This window comes from Uranotaenia lowii, chromosome 2 (genome assembly GCF_029784155.1).
Source record: "Uranotaenia lowii strain MFRU-FL chromosome 2, ASM2978415v1, whole genome shotgun sequence".
Lineage (NCBI taxonomy): Eukaryota > Metazoa > Arthropoda > Insecta > Diptera > Culicidae > Uranotaenia > Uranotaenia lowii.
The window spans coordinates 121,368,139-121,395,429 of record NC_073692.1 but is presented as its reverse complement, the minus strand read 5'-3'; the positions used below and the strand labels follow the sequence as shown (position 1 = coordinate 121,395,429).

Sequence of the window (27,291 nt, the reverse complement as noted above, 5' to 3'; positions counted from 1 at the left end):
CCCGTACTTTCTCGTTCAACGGAAAAAAATCGAACTAACGGCTTACGTATGACGCAACCCGGAACGGACGTTCCCAACCTGAAGGAACCCTTCGACCTGGATGAGTTGCTACCGACGATAGGAGAATTCGGTCGGTACCAGAAGCTGCTGCTATGGTTTGTCTGTCTGCCGGCATGCATTCCGTGCGGATTCGGTGCCTTCAATCAGCTGTTCATGACCGACACTCCCGGTGATTATTGGTGTCAGATTCCGGCGCTACAAAACTTCAGCCTGGAAGAGATGAAGCTGCACGGAATACCGCTAATTGAGGTAATTGATATACATCTACTTGACTTAGAAACGCAACTGGCAGTGTGAACATACTTTTTTAAGATTAAGATAAACGCTATCAATTTATGGAAACCGTTGATAGAGACAGCTATCGCTAGAGAGCGTTTTTGTGCTTAAATTTATGAATGAATGGCTTTGTTCTGTCTAACGTGTGAATAAGTTGCATTTAATTATTCACACCCGTCATTAAGATTAACTGACTCGAACACGGTAGGGCACGGCGAGGTGCGTACCCCATGATAAAGTATCACAGATCGAAAAATATTTGTTGAGGCTTTTGATTATACATATCGAGAGTATTTGTATCTCATTAAATTTAACTAGAGTGCGAACCCCGTGTACACTAGTCATTGGAGGGAGTTAAGTAGCGAGTTCGATCTAAAGATGATAATGAAGTAATAAATTAATCTACTGATATTTTAAATAAGCTGTTCACGTAAAAACTGTAGGTGTACACACTTTAAAATATTCCTTCAGTGCTACCTAGATACTATTTAAGAGAAGAAAGAAAACTTCATCAATTCTATTGAATAAGTACTGGGAACAAAAAATAAAACTGAATAAAAAAAATCAAATTGAACCCAACAAGATTGTTTATTTTTTACAAAAACTTTTTTTGATTTTATATGTATACCTACTGCAAATTATATTCAGAGATTTGGAGGAAGAAGGGGATAAGCAGGCTATATGTGCCTATTAAACAGAATGCTGATAACATCAAAGTTATGCGCTGCAGGCTTAAGTTGATCCTAGGCCTAGTACAAGGTTTCATGCCAAATTTGGGCCAGATCGTATCACGGAAAGGGGTCGCTCAACGAGCCTAAAGTTTGTATGGGATTTTGAGACATTTTGTTCGGGAGGAACATGAAAATCCAGTTTCTCTTAAAGCCTTAACTATGAAAAATATTTCACCCCAAGACTACATTTCGATTCGAGTTAAGATAAAACAGTTATAAAGCTTCAAAAAATAGCTATCTTTTTTAAGGGTGATATTCATCACCATTAATGAGAGACACTGCTTAACATTTTGACGCAGCATTAACAGTGATGAATATAACCCTGAAAAAAAGTTACCCCATTTTTGAAGCTGAATAACTTTTTTTTTATAATAAGTCGAATTGAAATGTAGTCTTCGGATGAAATATTTTTCATAGTTTAGGCAAGAAATCGGCCGAGGGGATAACAATTATTCATGAAAACTGGATTTTCATGTTCCTCCCGAACAAAATGTCTCAAAATCCCATACAAACATTAGACTCGTTGAGCGTTCCCGTGATCCGATCTGGCCCAAATTTGGCATGAGACCTTGTACAGGCCTATGATCATCTTACGCCTGCAGCGCATAACATTTCACAAGCTTGAAATTTCCCATATAAAGTTGGAGCAGTCTTATGAGCAGGCATCTGTTTTCTATACATTGGAGTAATTCTTATGTTAAAATCTTCTTCAACTTTCGCGAAAACAGTTTTATTATAACTATTGTCTATGCCGAGCCTCAAACCGTGCGGGCTAAATTCGCCTATTTTTTTTGTAATTTCTTTATTTGAAACGGCTCATATCTTGAGGCTTACAATTGTTTGCTTAGGTCTACATCACTTTATCACTTTTTTCATGGCATGGATGCTCATTAGGACCAGGAAGGAAAAAAAATGTTTTCAGATTTTCGGATGACATCTTCTGAAGGGGGTCATCCATACAAGACAAATATTGTTTTCGCGATATTGACGTTACTTTTTGTCGCATTGTGCTGAAAATTTGCACATGAATGTTTTGAAAGACGAGCAATCGATTTCAGGTGTCAAGTTTTGTGTAAGGGGTCAGTCAAAGGGGTCGTCCATATTAACTGTTCGCTAAAATCAGGGGTCGGCCAAAGGGGTCGTACATATTAACAATCCACTATTAATGTGATATCGATGTTATTATACATCGGATTCTGATGAAAATTGGTACACGAGAGTTTTGAGGGACGGGCAATCGATCTCAGGTTATAAATTTTGTGTAAAGGGCCAACAAAGAGGATCGTCCATATTAACCTTTCAATATTTTTGTAATATCGTCGTTATCATACATAGGATTTGGATGAAAATTTGCACACGATAGTTTTCAGGGACGGGAAATCGATTTCAGATGTCAAATGTTTTGCAAGGGGTCGACGAAAGGGGTCAGCCTTATTAAATAATTTGTTACCGTTTTTAGCAATATTGACGTTATTATGAAACGGATTGCTTTGAAAATTTGCACACGGGAATTTTGAGGAAAGGGCAATGGATTTCAGATATCAAAGATTGCATTAGAGGCCACCTAAATGGGTTTAACCTTTTGGCAATAATTACGTTGTTATGCAACGATCGAGTCGAAAATTATACACGGTGTTTTTTTTTTTGGCACGGTCAATTGATTCCTGATTTCAAATGTAGTTGCAGACGACAGAAAAAGTGCAGTTTTTGCAAATATTACTCAATAATGAATTCGGAAGTGCATCTGGAAAATGCTTGGCAATTGACTTTGATACAAACTGTTCATGACATATTACAAGTTGAAAGCGAAACGGAGTTCGTATGGGATCAGCTAGTATACGAATAAAATCTCGACTAGGTCCAATCTATTAAACCAGGGCTTAAGGCTTACCCTTGGGATAATTGAGTGGAGCCACCGACCCAACTCATCCTCGTCCCATCTGCGCTGCCAGTTGACAAGAGAGTTCCTCCGAGCCAAGAAATAGAATTCGTTGAAGACGATTTCACGCTGATAAATGTTGCCTTCCATCGCACCCACCTTTGCAAGGGAATCTGCCCTCTCATTGCCTAATATCGAGCAACGTGAAGGGACCCAGACAAAGTTGATGGAAAAGCAACGTCTTCATAAAGTGGTCAATATATCTCGTATCTTTTTGAGGAAATACGGCGTATAATTTCCTGGTCTTATAAAGCGGATAGCTTAAACAGAGCTGAGACTATCAGTTGTAATAAAGTAGTGTTCAACAGGTCATGTGGCAATACTATCCAAGGCCCATTGAATAGCAGCTAATTCTGATCTATACACAGAGCATGGTGACTCGAGACTGTAAAAGGTGCTAAATATTTCGTTGAACACTCCAAAGAACATTTTTTCAGCATCGACGTGTATAAATTTAGCTTCGAAAATTTGTAGAATAAAAAGTGAAAGGTGCGTGTCCGGGATTCCACAAATTTCCTGCTGCATAGACAAATTAAACTGGACAAAAGAATGATCGTATTCTGGGTTACAAACACGAGTTGGAGAATACGAAGAAGGATTGACCTGCATTGATATGAGGACACGGTAACAGACATAAATCTAGTTTGAAGATTTTGCTCAAGTAACCTTTCGAAATTTACAATCATCAATGGGTTCATGACCTCACACCTGATGAGGAACCGGAGTGATAGTAAATTGAATCGATCTTTAAGAGGAAGTATTCTTGCCAAAACTTCGAGACTCATGCTGAAGTTAATGCCTACATCATGAATCCAAGGAATTTTTTTATTAAATTTTTTTCAATGAAATGGTCACAAAAAGTTCAAAAAAGTGGTCTGAAAAACCTACCTTACTGAAAATACTGTTTGAGCGATGGTAGAGTTTTAACAAAATACCTACTCGCTACGCCACCACAAAAAAATTTAAAAAAATATTTCTTGGCTTCATGATGTAGGCATTAACTTCAGCTTTCATATGCATAAGACAAATATTTTTTTGGACGTGTAATATATGAAGTACTGCAGTTTTCCTAATCCTGAGGCATGTTTTTTCGGTTTTTTTTCATGCTGAATAACGAGAAAACTTGTAACTTTAGCTGTATATAATGTTCTAAACATATTTTACTGACATTACAAGGTTTCTATTGATATAAGTTTTATATGAAGTTAATTATAATTCAAACGACTTAGTTAGATTTTACTTTTGGAGTGTCAAATTGACACATTAGTAACAGGAGCAGTTTTCTTGGGGAAAGATTCTAATGGCTGTACACAGAGAGAAAATAGTCAAAGACATCAATAATATCACTCATTTTTATATGATTTGTGCTTACGTAAGAACTTTAACTATACACATGACAACATAACACAATAATATGATTAAACTTTCATATCAAATACATACTTACCTAAATGATATTTAAAGCACAGAGAATTTATAGTTCAATTACTTAACCATTCTGTTGCATCTATACACGGACGATTTACATTTACATATTTAAATTATGCAAGGGCTGCTTTAAGTCGGAAAACACTGGTATTGAGAAATTTTATTCAAATTAGTCAAATCGTCAACAGTAATAACCGGAATTCTCTTCAACAGTAAAATTCTTAGTCCTACATTTAAGAAGTTGAAATGTCATCATCATCAATCACAGATTCAAGTCTACCATGGTAGTTTCTTTTAATTTTAAATAGTATATTTTTAATCTATTCTCTTTCTTCTGTGAAAAGTATAACCGTTATTATAGCCTCATTTTTAATCAAATATGATAAAAATTGATCTAAACTCGATAGTCCAAGGTTTTTTTTTGAAATTTCTCCCCAATAAGTGATTGTTGATTAATTTATTCCTTCACGTTGTCCATTTGTTTGTTTTTCCTTCGTTCGCCTTTAAATGTCCAGCATGACGGAACGGAACAGTTCAGCAAATGCACCCGGTACGCAGTGGACTGGAAGGAAATTCTAGCCGACAGTCCCGACTTGAGTGACGTCGTGCCTAACAGTTCCTGGCCGCTGGAGAGTTGCCGGGATGGCTGGACGTACAACACATCGGAGGTGACGTCCTCAATCGTTATAGATGTAAGTAAAGGGGATCACTTGACGTTTAAAATTGTCTCATATTACTCAAGAGTTAAATTTAATTGATTTTGTTTGACACAGCTGGCAAAAAAAAAATATGAGTTAGTTTTTAAAATGATACAATTATGCGTTTAGGGAAACCAACAACTGGTTCTAAATGTTCCGGAAGGTTGACGGAAAATTTGGAAACCAACAATCTAGTTCCGTGTGATAGAATGACAAAGTTGGAAAAGGGGTCGATAAGTGGTATTAGTATCATGTCACACATGGTGTGTAGGCATATGTAAGGCACCTCTACGGATCGTTAATATACGCAAAGAAACTTACGTAAATTGGTCAACTGGCAAATAACTGAAGCGGAATTTTTACCATATCGCGTTTCAAGCTGTGTGTTAAAATCTGTTGGTCAACGAGCAATGTTTGCCATGGATAAATTAACCTTGAGTCTTGTTTTCTTTCAAGTTTAACCTCGTTTGTGAGTACGATATCTACCCAACCTTGGGTTTGGTGGCACTTAATACCGGAGGACCCGTGGGAGTGTATTTGTTTGGAATGCTCAACGATAGAGTGGGAAGAAGGACTTCCTACTTTTCCTGCCTGGCGACACTTTTGCTGGGAAGCTTCATAACAGCCGCCAGTACTGATTTCGGGATGTGGGCCTTCAGCCGGGTGATTGTTGGACTTACCATTCCTGCTGTCTACCAAATTCCATTCATCATTGCCCTGGAGCTGGTAGGGCCAAACTACAGATCCTTCGTAACAGTAATGACCTGCACTTTTTACACATTCGGCCTTATGATGCTAGCAGGGGTAACATATTTAGTCCGCGACTGGATCCATCTCACACTATATACATCGGTACCATTCTTATTTTATTTCCTGTACTTATTTGTGATGCCAGAATCACCACGATGGCTGTTGATGAAAGGAAGACTAGAAGAAGCTTTACAAATTCTAGAAAAAATGGCCATAGTTAACGGAAAACAGCTTCCATCGTCTTTCCGCAACAAACTTCAAGAGCGAGTTTTGGCGGAGAAAAATCGCACAGTGAAGCGAGAAGAAGTTTCCATTGGGGCGTTCGATCTTTGTCGAACACCCAACATGAGATTAAAAACTTTCCTCATTACCCTAAACTGGTTCGTCAACGAAACGGTCTATCTGGGGCTCAGCTACTATGGACCTTCCATGGGTGAAAACCAGTACTTGAGCTTCTTCCTGTCATCCCTGGTGGAAATCCCGAGCTACATCGTCTGTTGGATCATCATGGACAGGTACGGAAGACGTTGGCCGATGTGCATGCTGATGATCATGGGGTAAGATTGTACAAAAGTGTTACAAATTGTTTTTTTAACGCAATTACCACCATTTTAGAGGCATCAGTTGTGTTGCAACAGTATTGTTACCAGAAGATGCAGTATCCGAAACCCTAGTACTGTATCTTGTATCCAAGTCAATGTTATCGGCCTCATTCCTCATCATTTACCCATTCGCCGGGGAACTTTATCCGACCCAGGTCCGAGGTGTCGGTATCGGGACTTCCAGTTATATTGGAGGCTTGGGGTTGATCGTCATCCCGTTCATCACGTATTTGGTAAGTCTGACTCATCAACACTAGAGGTTTTGACATTTACACAGAGGGAATGAATGCAAGAACTGGCAAAGAGTGTCTTTCAAGTCCGTGCGAATGGGAAGGAGGGAGTGGGTTGTTGGTTTAACCCCACCCCCATGGAGATTTTTTCGGTATTCAGATCATACTAGGCTTAAGACATTTCATTTTATGACACTATATGACGTTCATAAATTAAACCTCATTTTTAATTGTAAACTTCGAAATGTAATTTCAGAAACCTTTTGTATTGAAATTCAAACCTTGACACTCAAAACTCTACCTTGTCTCAAGGATTGGGGGGGATTTCTTTAAGAAGTATAACTAAACATGTTCAGAATTTGAAACCAATAATTTTAATTCCAAAATTCATTCGCCAAATATTGCTCGTTCAGACTTATTATGGATTTTCTCAACTCTCCATGGAAACTGAACTTTGAAACTGAAATAAATCTTCAAAACACTTTCATGCGTTTTTTACTAAGACAAACATCATGTTTCAGAATCAATCATGATATTTCAGCAACATTTCACACCATTTAAAATGATTACTGCACATGGTAACGTTCTAATTAGAACATTGTTTACCTAAAGAACTTTGGTAAACTTGATTTATAACTTCAATCAGAAGGAAGAAGAAGAAAGAATGCAGAGCTAATTTCGAATTGTTTTTCTCCGTATTTTTATACACGGTAAACAAAGTTACTCTGTTCTGTATAAAAATCCATACAGATTCGAGAAAAGTGTCTCCACTTAGTTTTATGTTTGGACGCTTTACACAGAGCGTGAGCAAAAAGCTTTTACACATTCGAAAGCTTTCAGCCAGTTAGTCAATTCTGTATATTTTGACATGGGGATGCCCATGCATTAAAAAAATCTCTGCAAAAGAAAAATTTAGATTTCTAAAAAGAAAAAAGTCTCTTTTCAAAAATGTATTCTTTATTAACTACAAATCAATCATCAATATTTGCAATATGCATTTCATCCAAATTCGTAAGGATTGTCGGGTTCAATATCATGAGATAAAAAAAAAATAATTGAGAAAATTGAACGTATGCTAATTCTCACGTTCCATTCGGAAGGTTCCCCAAATGTTACTACTCAGCGCCTAGAAGCTAATGTTCGAACTATACTGGAAGGTTGGGGGACGAAGTTCCTGACCGAGCTCGCCGCAATCTCCGATTTCCTGACCTTCTGATAGGGAAAATGTTATCCAGTGCCGTTCTCTTAGCTGATCACTCAAGCACACCCGTTTTTTAATGGGATGTAGTAGAGCCACTAAAAAGTAAAAAAAAAATACTTGTATGATTTGTTCACCAGAATTTAATTCCAAATACGTACCAGATAAAAGTAAGAATCCGATGTTTCGCGGCAGCCCATGTAAAACACGATATTTTCTCGTATTTCCTCGTTTGTTTTTTTGTGCACATCGGAATGCTCCAACCAGTAGTTTTTTTCTTCTGCCAAAGCATTTTAAGTATCCTGAGCCAATATGACGCTTGTTAATCCAATTGAAGTGGCCAGCCCGGGTAGACTAACACACTGTGGCTCAATTCCTGATTACCAAGAGAAGTAGCAGGTTCCGTCTGGGCCCGACAGCTATTGAAAGAATTAGAATTTCTCTTTAGATTAAATTCTCTTGATGATTTTCATTATATTAAACATTACCTGCTCTGCCCATGGCTGGAGCAAATCCGACCCAGAGTTTTCCAACCAATCTTCCATTCTTTTTTCGTTCAATTTCTTCGTAGTCTGATGGTCCTTCGGAAAATGATTTGCGTTGGTATTCAATATTCACCGGATTTCAATGGCCGTCCCGGAAGTTTAATTTTGAATATCATCCGGTTCCGGAAGTTTTTGTTCGCTTCGTCTGTTCTACGAAAGAAAAACAAATTGAAGCAGTTTGAATTGACAAAAATGTTTAGATTTACCGATTTTCGAACCAGAAATGAACAGAATCCACATAAACAGCGTACGAAAAGTTAATATTCATTACTTTTCATCATCTAACACTCCGGTTTAGCTAAAAAAGGTTGATAGTTTTTTCGCCACCGTCAAAAAGCACACACGATTTTCCCTTTTTTCACATAGACATCCCTGCAAATGAAATTCCAACAACAGCAAACTTTTTATACAGAGCTGCGTAATCGTGTTTTAGTTTACATTTGTATATTGGCAACCCAAATCTACCCAAAATTGAATTGGGGATATACAAATTTTGAGCATCAATCGATTAGTCTCAATGAATGTGTATTCTCAATACATTTTATGAATAACACTATTTTTCCGTGTACATAAAATTGAAGGATTAGCATATCTTTTTGGTAAATTTTCGTGTTCGGTACAATTTGTCAAAAACTTATTCCAGAGTTTAGTTTCGGTAAAAATGCCAAAAAGTAGTCAAATTACTTTTGCCAGCTTTCTCTAAGTTTCTGATTTTTGGTGATTACCATCCGCAAGGATGATTCATTTCTCACGATTTGCCAATCGTTATTTGAATAACGATTTAAATAACGACTGAAAAATCTTGAGCGATGAATCATCCTTGTGGAGGAAAATCCCAAAATTGCGACGTGAAAATAATTATAAACATATTATATAAAACCAACAACGTGTCAAACCGCTTTGTTGCAAATCGCCATTCGACTCAATTAAAAAAAAATATTGTGCATCGTTTGGGAACTGACAACACATACTTCCGACAATCTAGTTATAACATATTTTTTCTTCGTCGGAAGTTGGAAGTCCGACTTCTGAAGTTAAATTTAGTTTTGGCGCAATAGAAAAATTGAATAAAAACTAAACTTGAAATCTTAAATTTGAATGAATTGAGTTTACACAAACATTTAACATTATCACATAATATACAGTATAAAAAATGTTTCAAATAAGTCATAGATGTTTTAAAGTAACCGACTCTTATCGATATCTAATATTTTACAAAACTAGCCGAAAAGTCGATTCATTCATTCAAATAATTATTTAATGCATCTTAAAAAAACGATATACAAATCATATGATGACCCGCTTTAGTGTTTCTCGGCTACACTGACGAAAATGCAACCTATCAAATTACGGTTGTCAAATTTCGGGTCTAACTACCGTTGCGTAAATCCAATTTTTCTCTGAATACGCAATATTACTTTGACACATCAACAAGCTGGTAGTCATTTGCAGGTGTTCACTACTCAGGATACTCAACAGAACTAGCAAAAACATCTAAAACCTCATATCCATTACCTACTTTATTACCAATCGCTTTTGTTTAGCTCCATCTTTAATTTGTGTTTCTTGTTCTTGTAAATGCTCAAAAGGGTTTTGATGAAGGGTTTTGATGAACACAGCAAAAATGTCTAAAAGTATACGGAATCTAAATCACGAGTGATGCAATTTTTCTCGAGTGTTATCCAAAAAAGATGTAATTTTCAATTTTTTATGTTATTTTAGTCTGTTTTCAAAAAGTGAATAAAAATAGATTGTTTTGCTATAATTTTACATTCCGTGATGCAAAAATAAAGCGGTCAATGAAATTTATACCACAAACAGTGTAAAATTTTGACTCCTGCAAAAAAAGTTATAAAATTTTTTGGTTTTCTTTTCCCCGGGAGTTTCAATGATTTTAAAAAAAAGTTTGAAGCCAAATTGAACTTTGGATGTTTGTTAAAGCAAAAGCCACATGGTTTTGCATTATTCTACAAATTTGCTAAATGGAATAACACATTTTTTAAAATTCTCTCTAATAATTTCTAAAATATTTGTAGGCATTATCTTTTCAAACTTCTAGAAATTGTAAAATTTAACTTTTTGTATCATTATATCTCTAAAATTAGAAAATTAGAATTGTTTGATTGAATGGAGGAAAATAAACAAATTCCGAATCATATGTTTGTTGTTGTTTTTTTTTGTTCATCAATTCCAATAGACAATACAATTTTAATTTTTTCCGTGGTGCCAAGAATTTAAACAGCTGAGTGTGACTAATTTCGGAGCGTTGATTTCTAAATGAGGCCCTTGGAGCCAAAGGGATGTAAGTTAAGGTTGCTAGATTTTTTTCAGCACCTAAAACCTGGAAAATAACAGAGCATTTGATTTCAAAATTGTCAACCAAAAATCCGAGCAACATTCTAGCAAATTTGGTCAAAACCCAGTATAATAATTTAAACAAAGGCCACAAAAATTCTATTTCCTTGAGTTATCAATTAAATTTTATAAATGAGTTTTTAAAAAGTCAAGACAAAATTTCCTCCAAAAATATTTCAAAACTATTTTCATCTTCATATTTTGTATCAATTACAAATCAAATTTACTGATTTTTATAGCCCTGCTATTTAATTTTTTGATTTTTTTAAAATAAATTTGTTTTTGTTTTCCAATTCTGACCTTTGTGTTGATTAGCTACACTTCATGGGACTCAATACAACTATAGCCCAGCTTCATTATGATCATTCGGTTGGGTTAAGAATTTGAATATGACTTTGATCATCTGCACTCTTAAAAAAAAAATGTAATATAATAATTTAATCGTATTCATTTTTTGGTGTTTCGAAAATATTGATATCATAAGCAACAAAGACTGGGCAAAAATATATGAAACTTGGTTTTCTGGTATACATGGGTACGATTGACGAGACAAAAAAAGGCACTGTGGAGCCCTAAAAATCTACAGTGGGAGAAACAAGTTATGAAACAAACAAGATTTTTTTGGTATAAAATTAGTACAAAGCTGACAGTGAAAATCATCTGCATGTTGACTTAATTTGGAATATGGCACGCTAGTTGAACATGTTTGTCACTTTTTACCTTACGTAATACATCTTCTCCAATTTATAACTATTTCCTCCCTTTCTTAGCTCTTTCAAATTTTTTTTCGTCTCGACAAGATCTATCAAAATTTTGGGACAGCTCTGAAAAATTACCATATTATAGGGGTGTTGATTCTCTTTCCAACACACTTTCCACGAACAAATCCGTCGGGAGATCATGAACAACACTGTTTTTGTTAAAGACTTGCGAACAAAATATACGAGTAAATTTTTCAAATTAATACCAAGCATTATTTCTAGAAGTTGTTGATTGATATTTCCAAAAATGTACAAATTCGAACAAATAAAAATAAAAATTAAAATAAAATAAATTAAAATAAAAAATTAAAAATTATCAACATTTGCTAGGAATAGTCGTAAAAGTTACTGTTATCTCTGAAACAAACTTAGAAAAGCATTGGAGGTGGTTTGTTTTGAAGTTTTGAGATGAGTGAAAAAAGTTTCAATTTAATCATTTTATAGTGAATTGTTTCTCTTCCTCATTCTTTCATTATTAACTTATTTACATCATCGTTGGTTGTCACAACTTGTTTCATAACCGTTTCAAAAGCTTTGCAACATTCATTTTTATCTCTATTTTGAAACGACTTCCAAATTTTCAGGACCAGAACTTGAAAACAAAAAAAAAAAGATTTATTTTCTAACTCGTTTTTTGCGGTTTCTTTTTTAAAACAATTTCAAGAAAAACAATTCAGCATTTTTTTTAAATTTGCCACATTATGGAGTAGATTTTCCACAATTCAACGCACTTTTCAAGAACAAAAACGATTGGAGGATCTCGAACATCATTTTTTTTTAAGATTTGTGAACTAAATACACGGGCAAATTTTAGAAATTTTCACAAAATATTTTTGTAATTAAAAAACTTCAAAATTTCTTTTTTTGGCTTAGTTATGTATTGATATTCCTTCAAGAATAAATAATAACTCCTAACATTTCGACGAAAAAGATTTTCAACGAATAATCATGGCAAAAAATAGAACTTCAAAAAAAAATTTAAATTAACAATACAAAATTTCACAATCAGCTGTCAAAATAACTGGTATCACTCTAGAAAATTTACAAAAGCGATATTTAGTTTGAAGTCGTGCTGTTGTTGTAACTTTCACATCAACGCAAATCTGCATTCTGTCTTCAATAAAAATGATCCTAGATAATACGCCTTCATAACAGAGTTTTTGTAAATTTTCTATTGTGTTGCCAGTTATTTTACAGCTAATTTAAGAATTTTTTAACTAATAATTTTTTTTCTTTTTAAATTTATACTGGTTTTTCAAAATGTTTAGTTGAGAATCTTCTTTGTCAAAATGTTCCGAGCTATTTATTTTTGAAGGAATCTTAAGACACCTTAACATCAAGCTTGAAAATGGAATATTTGGACTTCTTAAGGAATATTTGTAAGCGGTTCATTTTAAAAATTTGCTAGTGTACTTTGTTCTCAAATAGTGCTTCGTATTAAGTAGTGCCGAATTTTGAATTTGATAATCCGGAAAAAAACGTATGTAGTTCAATTTGATCGATCTGATTCATTCAAGCAGATTCACGGTTTTAATGCTCTTTTCTAATTACAGGAGTTTTAATAACATCCAGTATCATTCTTTAGTAACAGGTTCGGGGGTTAAATTCATCATTTTTTAATTTTATTTACATTTTTATTCAAATTCCCATGTTGGATCAATAGTAATCATAAACATTATAAATTCAGATTGAAACCCAAAACATCAGATTTTATTTTAATTATAGAGACCTTCAGCCTTTGGCTGGCTCGCCATCATAATTGAAATTACAGATTCATGATTGAGAGTCTGGAACAAATTTCAATTCTTAGTTTATAATGGGAATGCTGATTTGGAATCTAAGTTCTCTCTTAGACCAAGCCCACCGTAAGTTGCTATTTCGGTCGGTATTTTAGATGTTTTGATTGTTTGCGTTTTTATCTACTTACTTATTTTCGCACCCATTGTTGCGATCCAGGTTGGTAATTGTGTTTGTTTATTTTCTGATAGCGACTACCGGCTGCGTTGCTACCGGGTTGCTACATAAACGAATCCTGTAACAACCTACTGCTCGAATGCTATTTCTCGAATCAAGTTAGCAACTGTTGGTGCGATGATGGGTTGATAAATATGTTGCTGAATGTACTCGATTCGAGGTTTAGCAACCGTTGGTGGGCGTGGTCTTACCTCAAGAACCTAAGTTCAGGAATTGCTTTTTTTATGTAAAATTTCAGAAATCGTATTGAAATTCAGAAACAAATCCAAAATTCAAATGATGAGTTTACATGCAGAATTAAGATTTAGAATTAGTACTCGAAATTCAAATTCAGATTAAGCTCGTAAATGAGTTTCACAATCAAGATAAAGTTATCAATATGACTATTTCTTTGAGGAACTCGTATTGCAAGAGATAGCTTACAAAAATTTTAATTTTTAGTTCAATTTCAAAATTTCAAACTTTCCAACAAGTCATTTTGAATACATAATTCAACAGAAATTTTCAAATTTAAAGTAGAATTTGAGTTTATTTTGTCATTCTTAGTGGAAAAAAATCTGTTTTTTATTCTTTTCAAATCATCCACAGGATTTTTGTCATGGAATTGATTTTCAATGAATAATATTTCCTGTAATTTTCCTGTAAAACAAATAGCAGGGTATTCCATATTTTTTATATTTTGTTTAACATTGTAAATATTGCAGTTGTTTTCGAAAGCCAAACCAAAATCTATTATTTGGAAAATGATTATAAAAATATGATTTGAATCGCAAAATTTTAATCTATCACTTTGAAAAAAAAAGTTTGATTTATTTTGAAGGCTTTCTTAAAAGACCTTATTCCATATCCAAATCAAATATGCTTAACTCACCAGATTTTTAGAGCAGATTTCAAGTTGCATATTTTATTACTTAAGATTTTTTTTATATAAATATAGCTTACATTTTCAAAGATTAATGGATGTATTTTTAAAAGTTTCTATTTAATACGAAAAACTGTTAATGTAACAAAACTTAAGATTGAATAATCAAACAGTATAAAAATATCTTTTTGATTTGTATTATTCATGCATTGTTTGAGCAAAAGTGTCATGGTAAAAATTGGTTAGCAAAGGAAGAAACGACTCATGTGAGGGAGGTGAGGCGTTTCTTCCTACGGCCCTGTCACCTTGTATAATGTATATATAAATTTCTAGATTCTTTGATTTTGACGTAAGATAAAGTTCTATAAACTAGAACTAGACACTTCAGGTAATTCATTAGAGGAAGTTCGTAAAAAGCTATTGGCAAGAGCAAGATACAGCTGTTCTAATTCATAAATCCCACTTTTGGGCATTGAGCCTTCAAATTTTAATAAACAATTTCACGTATTTATCAATCTGAACTTAAATTTCATTCTTCTCTCTCAGGGTAAAGACAACCTTATTCTGCCACTCGTGATCATGGGTTGCGTATCGGTGGCAGGTGGATTCACCGGTCTGCGGCTACCGGAAACGCTTCACCACCGATTGCCCCAGACGCTGGAGGAGGGCGAAGAGTTCGGCAAGGATTGGTCCTTCGACGATTGCTTCCGCTGCATACCGGTGGTGAAATCGCCGGTCGGATCGTACGAGAACCTATCACACGACCCGTCCGATACGGCCCTGGAGCTGAACACGGCCATCCCACTGAATGGAGCTGGTCCATCGAACGAGAGGACCCCACTGGAAATCGCACGCTTCCGGAGGCAATCGATGAAGCGGCTTGTGCGGCAGGCCAGCACTATGGATACGCAAAAAACGGCTGGTGGAGCCATGCAGCTGACATATTGGTTTTAAGTTCGCGGTGGAACTGGGATGAACTTCAGCTTGCAGCGTTACAAGTTTTAAAGTTTGTTTTCAGATTTGATTCGGTTTTTTTGTGTGATAGTTAGACCGCTGTATATTTTTAACATATGGCTCCCATACGTTTTCCGATACTTCTTGGGTCTCCAAGTATCTGTGTAGAATATAAGATGTTTTTGTTGATTCCTAAATAAGCGCAACGAGTTTGATATTTGTATGGACACAGAAATTTTTACATATTAATTCATCCGGATAATTTAGATGAATATCAGATGGAATTCCTATGCATTTTGTTCTCACGCGATGCAAGTTAAATTTTATCAGTGGTTAAATTCCAATATATAGGGCTTACTGGAAAACTCTCTGATTACAACTTTGTGTAAGACCAATTTTCAGGAATATAATATTCAAAAGCAAGTTATTGATTTTAGAGTCTTAAAATGTTATAATTAAATGATCTACATTAAATTCTTTCACCAGATGCTATGATCTTAAAAAATTCAAACTTAAATCAGGTTGAATTGTATAATTTTTCTTCCTATTTTAATTTTTGAACAAATATGAATTTACAATAAATTGTACAAATCATTTTAACAAACATGTTTCGGCATTTCAAATCGTGCAGCTTCTTGCACTCGAACAAACCCAGACCTTTTTTCAATGTTGAATTGCTGAAGCATAAATAAAATATGCCATATAATTGCCAAGGAATCGAACGCGTGGACTAGATGGTTTCGAAGGCCTCACTCAAGCTAGTTTTACTTCTTTGAAAAATTGCATGGATTTGTTCGATCTCAACAATCTGCATGATTAGAAATGTCAAAAATTAATTCAAAATGTGATATTACCAATTAATTTTATGTTCATATTTGTTCTCATTAAAATGGTGAAGAAATAAAACAGTTCAACCTGATTTTAGTTTATTTTTTGCAAAATCATGGCATCTGGTGACTTTAAATTTCTGATTACCTTTATTTATTTTTGCAAACGATAGAGAATTACATGTAGATCATGTCATCAGAACATTTCAAAACTCTTATTTTTCTTATACCATGGTTGAATTAAAGAGAACCTTTCGATTGCTTTGATTTATCATAAGTTTAAATAATATTTTTGAAAATTGAGTGGAGAAAACAGTGTTGCTAGTTTTTTTAATGCAAAAATAAATAATGCTCTGTTTGGGTGGGAGATTATAACTATTTTTTTTCTACTCCTACCGCTTTTTCATATTGCGCAAAGTTGTATGGACTGTATTCGAAAAAAAATGCAACACTTGCATTTGTAAACAAGTTTTGTACGGATGGATGAAAATTGATGAAATTTTCAGTGATACTACCTAGAAATGAAATGTTCACATGTGCAAATTTTTTGACGATCTGTCAAGAAATTTTTTGACCAAAATTTCTGGGCAGAATTATGAAAAATCTAGGAAAGTCCCATGGAGAGACCCCAAAACAACTAGAAATCAACTACGTGACCAAAATGAATGTGGTAAATTGTTCTTGAAGTCCTATGGGATCTAACAATTAGCCAAATTTGAATAAAAGTAAGATTGATTATTTCCATGAAGGTATGGGAAGTGAAGGATTTAACAAAGCGCCATCTAAACCTTTCAATTGGAATAGTGTTAAAGCAGGAAATATTTCTGTCTGATTCGCCCAACAAACAAAAACAAAAATTAGATCAAACATCGTGTCTTAATGGTAAAAGGTTGTCCTTTAATAAAATAAACAAAATGCGATGGTTAATTCGTGCGCAAAATGGTAGACCCGTTAGTGGGGTGAAATTTTTCATCCATGCGCTCAAAAGTTATTCACAAATGAAAGTGTTGCATTTTTTTCGAATACAGTCCTTAGTCAGAGTATTTTCCAGTAAGCTCCATATATTGGAATATCATTTGCAGCGCGTGAGATCAAAATATTCAAGAAAACAAAAAAAAAAGACTTTATCCGAACAAATATTTACGTTTTTCTCCCGTTTGTTTTGACCAATAGGGAAACTTTTTTGACTAGAGGCATTTTGAAATCGAAAAAAATTGCAATTCGACACATCCTACTGTGAATTGGCTTGCTCATACAAAACTGAAGAAAGACATGTTGGAATTTTCTAAATATTTTTCAACGGTCGCCTTGAAACAATTTTGATGAGCGATAGCTAATTTTGACTGAATTAGCGATTCAATTACCACCGCTAACTGTTCAGTTAGAGATACTGGAAACTTACCTTAGGCGATCATCACAGAAATTATACATTTTTTATTCAAAAATCCTCAGTGTATATACAGCAAAAATTATTTCCTGTAAAATTACGCAAATGTCCTATGTATGTATGTATGTAAATAAGCCACCATGGCTGCACGGATTCACCGCAGTTTCGTCAACGTATGCGCTTAATTGCATTCTTTAGATTATAAGTACGGCAAATCTGCAATGCAACTAACCACATACCCAACACCATGGCTTGGTGTGAACTGTTATGAATTGAATGCTTGACGTGTAGGTGTATGTGTTTTTTGGATGAACGAGTCAATCATTTACGCAACCGTTTCAAAATTAATAACATTTTTGGTGTTATTGATCTTCGACAGATATTACGCATACGTTTAGATACCTGCCCAATTGGCAACTGATTGGTCGTTCTAATACTTTTATATATGGTTATTTAATTAGGTTATCTTACCTTTTAATGCAATTCAATGCAATTTGAATTTTAAACTCACAACTCACCATTTTTACAAGAATCGAATTCACCATTTTTTAATAGCCAAAATTACCATTTTTTATACTCAAATCTTACCATATGCATCTGAATGCAAAATTAATTATTTTAAAATTCGAAAATAGAAAAAAGAATCAAATTAAATTAAAAATCAAATCGGTTTAATGCTGATACAGTATAAGGAAATTAATCGAATGTATGAAAATTTAGGAAAAAAACGTTCTCATTAACTTTATAGCTTCAACGGAAAGTAATAAAAAGAAAGGGATTTTTTTCTTACATACATTTATTTGTTACTAGCTGACCCGGTGTGCTTTGCTACACCTTTCAAAATCAAATGATATTTTCAGAAATTATTCAAATTTTTATTGTTTTATTGGTATTATTTTAAATCAAATTATAACATAATTTATAAGCAACCGCTATAAAATGAGAGCTGCAGCTGGAGTTTCGAATTGCAACACAAAGATAACTTAAACAAATATTCTAAATCTTGCTCTATAAATTTGTCTTAAAGATCTGATAATTTGAATCTGTCTGGAGGGTCTCAAATTAATCGTACGCAAACAATCTAACTTATAAAATATGGTTGTTTTTTCTTGATTTGTTCTGGATTTATGCTGAAAAACTGATAAGAGGGCCCCTTCCCTGTCCTTACCTTCACCCCCTGCTGAATGGAGGTCGTGATTTTTAATAATCATAACTAATTTTTTCGTTCCCAAAAATCCTCTTATATCAAATATAGTTCCATTGGCTGGTAAGTTTATAACAGCTTTACAACAAAATTTATATAGAGCTTCCTCCTTTCTTCCTCTCTCTACACTGTAAAACGTAAGGGTCTATAACAATCGTAGAAACATATCTCGTAACCAAGTACCTTTCCATGCCATATTTGTTTCCATTTGTTGGCTTCGTTAGCATAAATTGAGAACTTATGCTAACAAAATTGTATTGGGCTCTCCTCCCTCCTCCTAAGTATGTATCTACTCACTGAAAGGAGGATGGTGTGTCAGATAATCATAGAATGATACCAAAATGATTTTCCATGTTAAGTTTTGTCCATTTCTCGGATTTTATAAAAAAAAAAAGTTAAATGTAAGCCTCCTCTTCCCTTCCTATATTCCCAATTCTATCATCCTATTTCAAGAAAGGAATTGTTTCACATAGAAAAAGTATTTTTCGTACTCAAATACTTTTTGATGCCAAATTTGGTTTCATTTGCTCGATAAATTCTTGAGTTATGCAAAAAATTATATGGAAACTCCCCTTTCCCTCTTTATATCTCTCCACTGAAAAAAGGTGGGGCTTCAATTTATGATAGAAACATTTTTCGTATCTAAATACCCTCATATGCCAAATATGGTTCAATTTGCTTGATCAACTCTCCAGTTATACTGAAAATTGTAAGGGAGACCTTTCCTCCCCCTTTTTATCAACCTCTTTGAAGGAGTGAGGGATACCAAATATTCATAGAAGCATTTCTCGTACCCAAACATCGTTCCATGCCAAATTTGGCTCCGTTTGCTGTTGTAGTTTTTGAGTTATGCTGTAAAAATTGTATGAAACTCCCCTTCCTCTTTCCATTCTCCCCGCTGGAAGAAGGAAGGGATCTCAAACAATCATTAGAACATGCCACATTCTCAAATACCCGTCTATGCCAAATTTGGTTCCATTTGCTTAATTAGTTTTTGAGTTGTGTAAAAAAATATAAAATAGGCCCCTCCCCCCTTAATTTCTCCCTACTGGAAAGAGGGATGGGTCTCAAATAATCATAGAAATATTTCTCGTATCCAAATACCCTCCCATGCCAAATTTGGTTCCATTTGCTTTATTAGTTTTTGAGTTATGTAAAAAATATAAAAGATACCCCCTCCCCCTTTCTACTGGAAATAGGGAGGGGTCTCAAATAATCATTGAAATATTTTACGTATCCAAATACCATCCCATGCCAAATTTGGTTCCAATAGCTTGATTAGTTTTTGAGATATATGAAAAATTGTAAGGTAGCCCCACTCCCCCCTTCCTATCAGCCCACTGAGAGGAGGGAGGGGTACCTAATATTCATAGAAATATTCGTCTTTCCCAAATACCACCCCATGCAAATTGTGATACCATTTGCTTGATGGTTGCTCGAGTTATGCAAAAAATTGTCTTTTGTTTGAGAGGCCCCTCCCTCCCTTATTGAGAGAGGGAGGGGTCTCAAACCATAATAGGAACCTTCCCCTGCCTCCAATGCCCACACCTGCCAAGTTTCACGCAAATCGGTTCAGCGGTTTCTGAGTCTATAGGGAACAGACAGACAGACAGACAGACAGACAGACAGACAGACAGACAGAAATTCATTTTTATATATATAGATTTTAACATGTCTGTCAATTATTTGAGAGGTAAAATGACCATACAGAAAAATACTCCAAAGGTCTTAGAAACCAAACAAAAACTCTGTTAATGTGGCAGTGTATAGGGACGTTTCCGGAATGTCTCAAGAAAGGAAAAGACAGGTAAAGAATTGGAAACTTCTCACCGAGAATGAAAATGAATGTTCAGCTCTCTGCTATTGCGCTACCCGTGCAACGCTTGCTTTGATGCTTTTTTTTTTGTTTGCATTTATTGCACACACGAACAACACTACCAGCCGCGGGGCTTGTCTGGACACGTTTTGGCGCATGGCAGCCTATTTCTAATTAGGCTTTAAATTTTTTTCACACCTCTTGCGAAGCCCCTACTTCTACATTTACTCAAATTCACAATCCAACATTTTTCCTTGAAAACTTTCACCCGCACTACGATCCTGCTCATCAAAAATTGAATTAACTTCACTAAATTTCCTCTTCCCCTACAGTATCGTTTTGCATCATTTTACAAAAACCAAAATACATTGCATTCAAATTCTTCCTCTTCGGTGGGTCAAGAAAATGGAACCAATTAATCAGATTTTCTTTCACAAACCCGAGCATCATCACGCAACTTTTCTCGAAACTCAAAGCCATCATCTTTATCACGCTACTTTTCAGGTAAAATCGCATGCCGGGACTCATCCCTTCTTCACTGATAATGGCACATAACAACTTTTGAAATCGGTGGTATAAGTTTAAATTATTCGGACTTGTTTAGATAACATATAAATTCCAATCCAAACACCAGAATAAACATCAAACAGCATTTATCAAACGGCTTGTAAACTACTCTTCCGTCCGTAATAAACTATGTAAAAAGACGAACCGCACTCATTGGCCCAGTAGTACCAAAATAATTCTATCACAAAATCTACCCTTCCCCAACCAGGTTTCAGCACAAACACTGCGGGAACTTTCACCGGCCACTTATCCCAGAATTTTCCACTGTTTTGTACTAAAATCTACAGTTTAACTTAAATTCAATTGAAATTTTTGATGGACGAAAATAAAAACGCGTGCGTCGTCCAAAAGTCATGGCCTACTTCTCCTGTAAAATTACGCAAATGTCCTGTAACAAAAAGGAGCAGGACATTTATCGTTATTTTACAGGTCGAAAAACAAATTTTGTGACACATAATTTTCAGTGTACAACTTTTTTACAGTACAATTGCTGTAATAATAAATGAATTTTCGTTAACTTTCAAGGAAAACAATTTAAAATTACAGGTTTTGTTAGTTACAGGTTGATTTATTTTAAAGGTTGCAGTTTCAGTGACACGTAATAGTCAAAATTATTTTCTGTGTATAAGTTTAACTCAAACAAAACCGAAGAATGACTGTGTTGGAGTATACTGAAATATTTTTCACGATCGCCATCGAACAAGGATGCCATTCGTTATTGTAATACATTCATATTTATAAGAGCTCTTATTACAATAATGGTTCCAATTATCAGATTAAGATGAAATATTCTCACAGAATCCAATTTTCTACCTTAAAAAAGTTAGTGTATAGAAAAGAAACTGGAAGAGTTATAAATCTTTCCACTAAATGCTTGTTTGAGAACAGTGCTTACACCGAAAAAATTAAATGATTTTATTGAATTAGAACAAAGGTTTTCGGAAATTTAACTCAAACTCACCAGAGTTATTGGCAAGCATTAATTAAAAAAAAATTGAAATATAAATATGAAAACACAATTAAGTCAATCTTAACAGTCCAAGGATTGTGATACCATTCTAAAGTAAAACACCATTTTTTAAACATATTTTAACAATAAAGAATACGTATATGTATATTTCGGATTCTCTGATTTTTCTATAGTATTTATATTTATGTGCTTTGACAACATTCAGTTTATATTAAAATTATAGGTTTTTGTGGTTTTGTTGTTGTTGTTGTATTGATAACATATTGAAGTTACGTTTTTTTTCGTTTTTGTTTGCTGTACGGGAATAATTTTTCTTTTAATCAGGTTACTTCTTTTTATCCTTCTGTTCTTCTAACAACTATTGAGTTTATCTTTAAGATTGATTCTCTTCATTGCTCGGACTTGAGGATTCGCTCAAGTTACTGATGGTCGAGATTTTATGTGTTTGATTTAAATATCATCGTTACCATAATCAGGAGAAAAGTTACTTTAATAACTAAATCTTATCAGATACATCTCCTACTTAGTACACTGGATTTATTTTTGTTGTTTTCAACACTTTTTGTTTCTTTCCACATTTGTGGTTGTAATTTGTTCAGAAGCAACGTTAGTCTATTAGATGGTTTACGATAGTTGTTGCTTCTTTAGAGAGAGAGATGTGTGGTTTTTTGGGATTTTTTATTTCTTAAAATTTGTTTAACAGGCTTTTTTATGGATATGTTTCATTCGGACGTCCACCATATGCTGTTCACATTAATTTTGTTTTGAAAAATGTATCGCTGAAGGATGTTTAGGTTGATGAACTAAGGTTTTTGCATACACTTTTTTTTGTTTGTACTAACGAATCGAATCACTCTATCTAGAATGGGATTTTCCCTAGCGGTCTTATGGATTATGAAGGAAATTACAGAGATGTTTTACAGGTAGAACATTTAGAACTATTTTTTGTTTATCTGTTACTTGCGTCAGAGAAGCTGATTTGTTTTGATTCGACGGGGGAACTCGATATAGTTTGATAAATAGATTACTGATTCGGAAATTAAACCACAATTTCGGACGGCTGTAGGCTGAAGTTCATTCTTGTATATCTTCGGTTGATTCATTAGATTGTTAAAAGTGTCTAAGTCGGTTTAAGTATACAAATGCTAAATGTTGATGATGTTTGAGATGTCTTTTGGTTTTTGTTTTGCTTGTAGAGTGAATAAATTCTTGCTGTAATTTTTAAACTCAATTGGCCGTTCTGTGATACACAAAAGTTACGATTCCTTCAGAAATATATAGGGATTAAGTCAAAAATGTCGTCGTAGTCATCACTGTATAGTTAAGTTTAGAGTATAACTGTTATATTAAAATTTTATTCGTGTAAATATCCGATTGTGAAAATAAACAAATTGTCGATTCAGATAGTTGATGTTTTTTTCTTGCTACTTCTTCGTATTTCCCTTTCTCTCTTTCTTTGTTTTTAGTATAAATCACATATAAGGAGGGGGTTCTAGTAGGTATGTAATATATTTTTAAAACAATTTTGAAAAATAATATGTGACGGAACTGAATTTCTATCATTAATTTTTATATCACAAATTTATCCTATGAATAAGAAAAGGGAAAAAAGGATTCTCGTCACCATGAGTTCGATGCTTCTAAATTATTTGTTTTGGACCTAAACTATTTGTCGATAACTGCCTTCCCGGGTAAACTATTGTGATAAATTGATTCTAAAATCGACGACGGTTGTAACAACCGAAAAAAGAGAGTCTTGTAAAAAGCTGTATCATTCTTGTTTGTGTACTATGTTATGTTTTTTTTTTCTCTAAGTACTTGCAGTTACTTAAAAGGCATTCTGTTTTACATTTCCGGGGATTTGTAATTTGTAAAGTTTCCTGTGTTCGTATATTACTACACTTTTGCTATCTTTTCGCTTGGTATAAACTTTTCTTTATTCTGGATCAAATGGCACTTTCAGGTTTGTAGTTTTTATCCGAGTTTTTTTTTTATCTTTCGAGTTTTCTCTTCTGTGAAGGAAAGGCAAAGGGAAAGGTCATTCTTAAATAAAGCTATCGTCTTCTTTCAGGTGTTCCGGCATTTGTTACACAGGAGACAAACCAGACGGTTATTTAGTGGTCTAGCGGCGATAGAAGGTCTTACAGGCACTATAGTGACATTTTCGGAGGTTCCATTGACCAATCCATTACGATTGAGGTCCTTTACAATTGTATACGGCTACAGATTTCCTCTTTGTTTGTTACAACGGAAAATTACATTTCTATAAAGGGATTCATTACGGGAAAATATTTGTTGATGCCATTTTTTCAGAGTTGCACTTTTCTATGGGTAAATATTTTGATTGAAATGGCAGTTGGATTGCAACATTTCGATCATCTCTTTTGTTTTTTTTTGGTTTTTGGTTTACATTGTCCATCCGTAGAAGATTTTGTATTTTTTTAACTTCTTTCGTTCATATACGTAGCAGATGCAATTGTATGTACAATGCTGTATTGCATCTTTGTAGCATTAGCTTGAATGCCTCTCTCACATGTTCTAAATCAAACAAAACAAAACAGAATAAACTCGTTTAACAAAATAAGATCAATGGCAAGTTCTGGTAACGTAAATTTGTTCCTTAGAGCTAATGTACGCATTTAAACATAGGGTTGTCTAGCGGCTAACTGGCAAGGAGTAGTAAATTTGTGCTTACATTTCTGAGTATTTTTCTTATCAGAGCTACTGGAAATTAGCGAATGCACTCGATTTAGAGGAAGAACCGGTTTCCGGCTTAGGGCAGAAACCAATCACGTAAACCTATAAGGTAAACACGCATCGAAATATCATTCTCTAAAAATTTTGATCGATACGAAACTCTAGCGTTTAGTGGACTAGCATATGAATATCGCAATGTACTTTTCATTGTTTTTATCTAGTTTAAAATTTACATTTAACGTGCTGAAAGCTTAAAATCGAACGAACACATGCGCTTATACAGAAATAAAATTCATCTTGAAACACATTTTTTTTTGTTCAAGATGACAGCGGAGGAAGGGTGCATAAGCTTACTCAAATAGTTTTCTCATGTTGTATATTCTTGAATCCGGAGAATTTTTCGGTTCAACAAGTCGAGGTGGCTTCAACGATCATATCGAGTTATTAGGTTTTTAATTTGTACTACCAGTTCTTTTATTTCTCGTGTTCTCCCTTGTCCTTGTTGCAATTCGTTGGCTCGTTCTATCAAACTTTTTTTTTTATATATTTCTATTTTCCGAAATTTTTAAAAACGTAGTTACTTGACATTATTGTATAGGTTTATACCAAACGGATTAAGCTTAATGCTGGATTCTGAAAGAATATCATCCACATGAGTGAGTATAGCTTTGTTGCTCTGTCATTAACAATACTATAATTTGAAGAGGACTTTAGGATCTAATCTCAGACGTGTGAAGATCAAAGTCAAAAACCGATATCATTCTGAATTAAATTTGAAACTGTCATTCGGTACATCAATTCAAAATGCACAGCACAGCAACATAAATTTTGCAAGTTCAAATTCAAACAGATAAGTTAAAATCACATCAATTAGGAATACCAAATAAAAATGAGTTAAATTATGGAGTTCTAAGAAACTTTAGATCACGTCTTAGCTTCGTTTACTAAAATTATTGTATTTATGCTTATGGTTATGTACTTATGATAATAGATTTAACTGATTTCCTCCAGATTTGGGAAAATATCGATTATATCTCGTCTTCACAATGTTGATTATATTTTCCCACCTCTAATTGAATGCATCAGCATCAACATTCACCTTACCCAATAAAACACCTAAAACAGAAGTGACATTCAATAGCGATGATTTGTGTTGTGACAGTTATACTTATCCTAAATATTCTTGAAATTTCTTAAAGTAAATTTCAACTACGCTCTCATTCTGAAAATAATTATACTTTCCACTCAATCTCGCATTCCCGATCTTCGATGTTCCCTATAAGGTCGAAAGTGAAAATGATAGCTTCCTAAAAATTCTCATCTCAATTGAACTCAGTTTAAGTCTTTCTTTAGCTAGCTTTCTTGTTGTAAGTATTACTGTGTCCGTGAATCTTTGCCGAACGCTTAGAACGGCAAACTGGCGAGAAACATGTTTTCGATCAGCGGCGGTGCCGGTACGAGATCCTCCAGCTTCAGGTAGAATATCCGCTGCAGCCCCTGGACGCTGAGCGATCGCAGCTCCGGCAGTTTGCCGAGCAGCCGGTTGAAGTAGTGCGGCTTCCGCTGCGCCTCCGAATTGTAGGTGACGTGGTCCCGCAGGCTGCCGATGATCTTCATCTGCAGCTGTTCGACCTTCTTCGGTTCTCGCAGCCCGTAACGATCTGAGGGTTAAGAAAAAATAGTTGCAGATTTTTAGAACGTAAAATATTGTGTTTGTGACGGTTGGGAGTGAAGACTCCATATGAAAATCCCAAGCATCAATTCAAACTCCTCTTTTGAAAACAAACGGTGGGCGGTGTTGTATAAAAGAATCAGTTTTTTTCACATGGAACAATCTTTGTTGGAGCGGTAGTGAATTTATTTTAACTTATTTCTAGCAGAGCCTTACAGCATACTGGCAGATTTTTATAAAACTTGTATTGCTCCTTCGGAATAATCAATTACCAGAGATTGATCACTGCGACGGCTTTAAAATGCCTCTTAAAATTATGTGTCCATGCTATGACAATGATCGTGACATCTGTCTTACTGGGTTACCAAACGTCACGACATATCCCTGCCGAGACGTCATCAACCATACAGGCAACATCTTTCATCTCCGGGCCGTTAATGAAGCAGGACGCTTGTCGGGAGCGTACGATTTGCTCTATTTTGCTGCTCCACAGTATGATGTGCCCATTCTATGACAGTGATCGCCACTGTGGAGCTTCAAAATAGAGCAATTCGTACGCTTCTAACAAGCGCTCCTGCTTCGTCAATGGTTGATGACGTTTCGGCAGAGGTATGTCGTGACGTTTAGTGGCCCTGTAGAGCAGATGTCACGACCATGGGCACATCATTTTAAGAGACACTTTATAGCCGCCACAATCACTGCAAAATAATGTCGAATTAACATCAAACCTTTTAATAGTCAAAGCTAGTTTCTCATGATGGGCTTATCAATGGAGTCTTCGCTAAGGT

At 34.7% G+C, this 27,291-nt stretch overlaps 2 protein-coding genes across 6 annotated transcripts in view; one reads left to right on the top strand and one right to left on the bottom strand.

The window, feature by feature from the left end:
- The window catches only part of LOC129749558 (carcinine transporter-like), a 30,986-nt gene extending 7,446 nt beyond the window's left edge, over window positions 1-23,540 (top strand). The window contains exons 2-6 of one of the 2 annotated variants that reach the window (XM_055744569.1): window positions 85-309; window positions 4,950-5,126; window positions 5,589-6,439; window positions 6,498-6,717; window positions 14,956-23,540. In XM_055744569.1, coding sequence (XP_055600544.1) covers window positions 85-309; window positions 4,950-5,126; window positions 5,589-6,439; window positions 6,498-6,717; window positions 14,956-15,363 — 1,881 coding nt within the window. In that variant the 3' untranslated portion in view covers window positions 15,364-23,540. The remainder of the gene's footprint in view (window positions 1-84; window positions 310-4,949; window positions 5,127-5,588; window positions 6,440-6,497; window positions 6,718-14,955) is intronic. The other variant, XM_055744570.1, reaches the window with a different exon arrangement.
- LOC129749557 (probable nuclear hormone receptor HR38) overlaps window positions 22,262-27,291 on the bottom strand; it is a 241,904-nt gene continuing 236,874 nt past the window's right edge. For all 4 annotated transcript variants that reach the window (XM_055744566.1, XM_055744567.1, XM_055744564.1 and 1 more), the window contains one exon: window positions 22,262-26,492. In XM_055744566.1, the coding sequence (XP_055600541.1) occupies window positions 26,236-26,492 (257 nt within the window). In that variant the 3' untranslated portion in view covers window positions 22,262-26,235. The remainder of the gene's footprint in view (window positions 26,493-27,291) is intronic.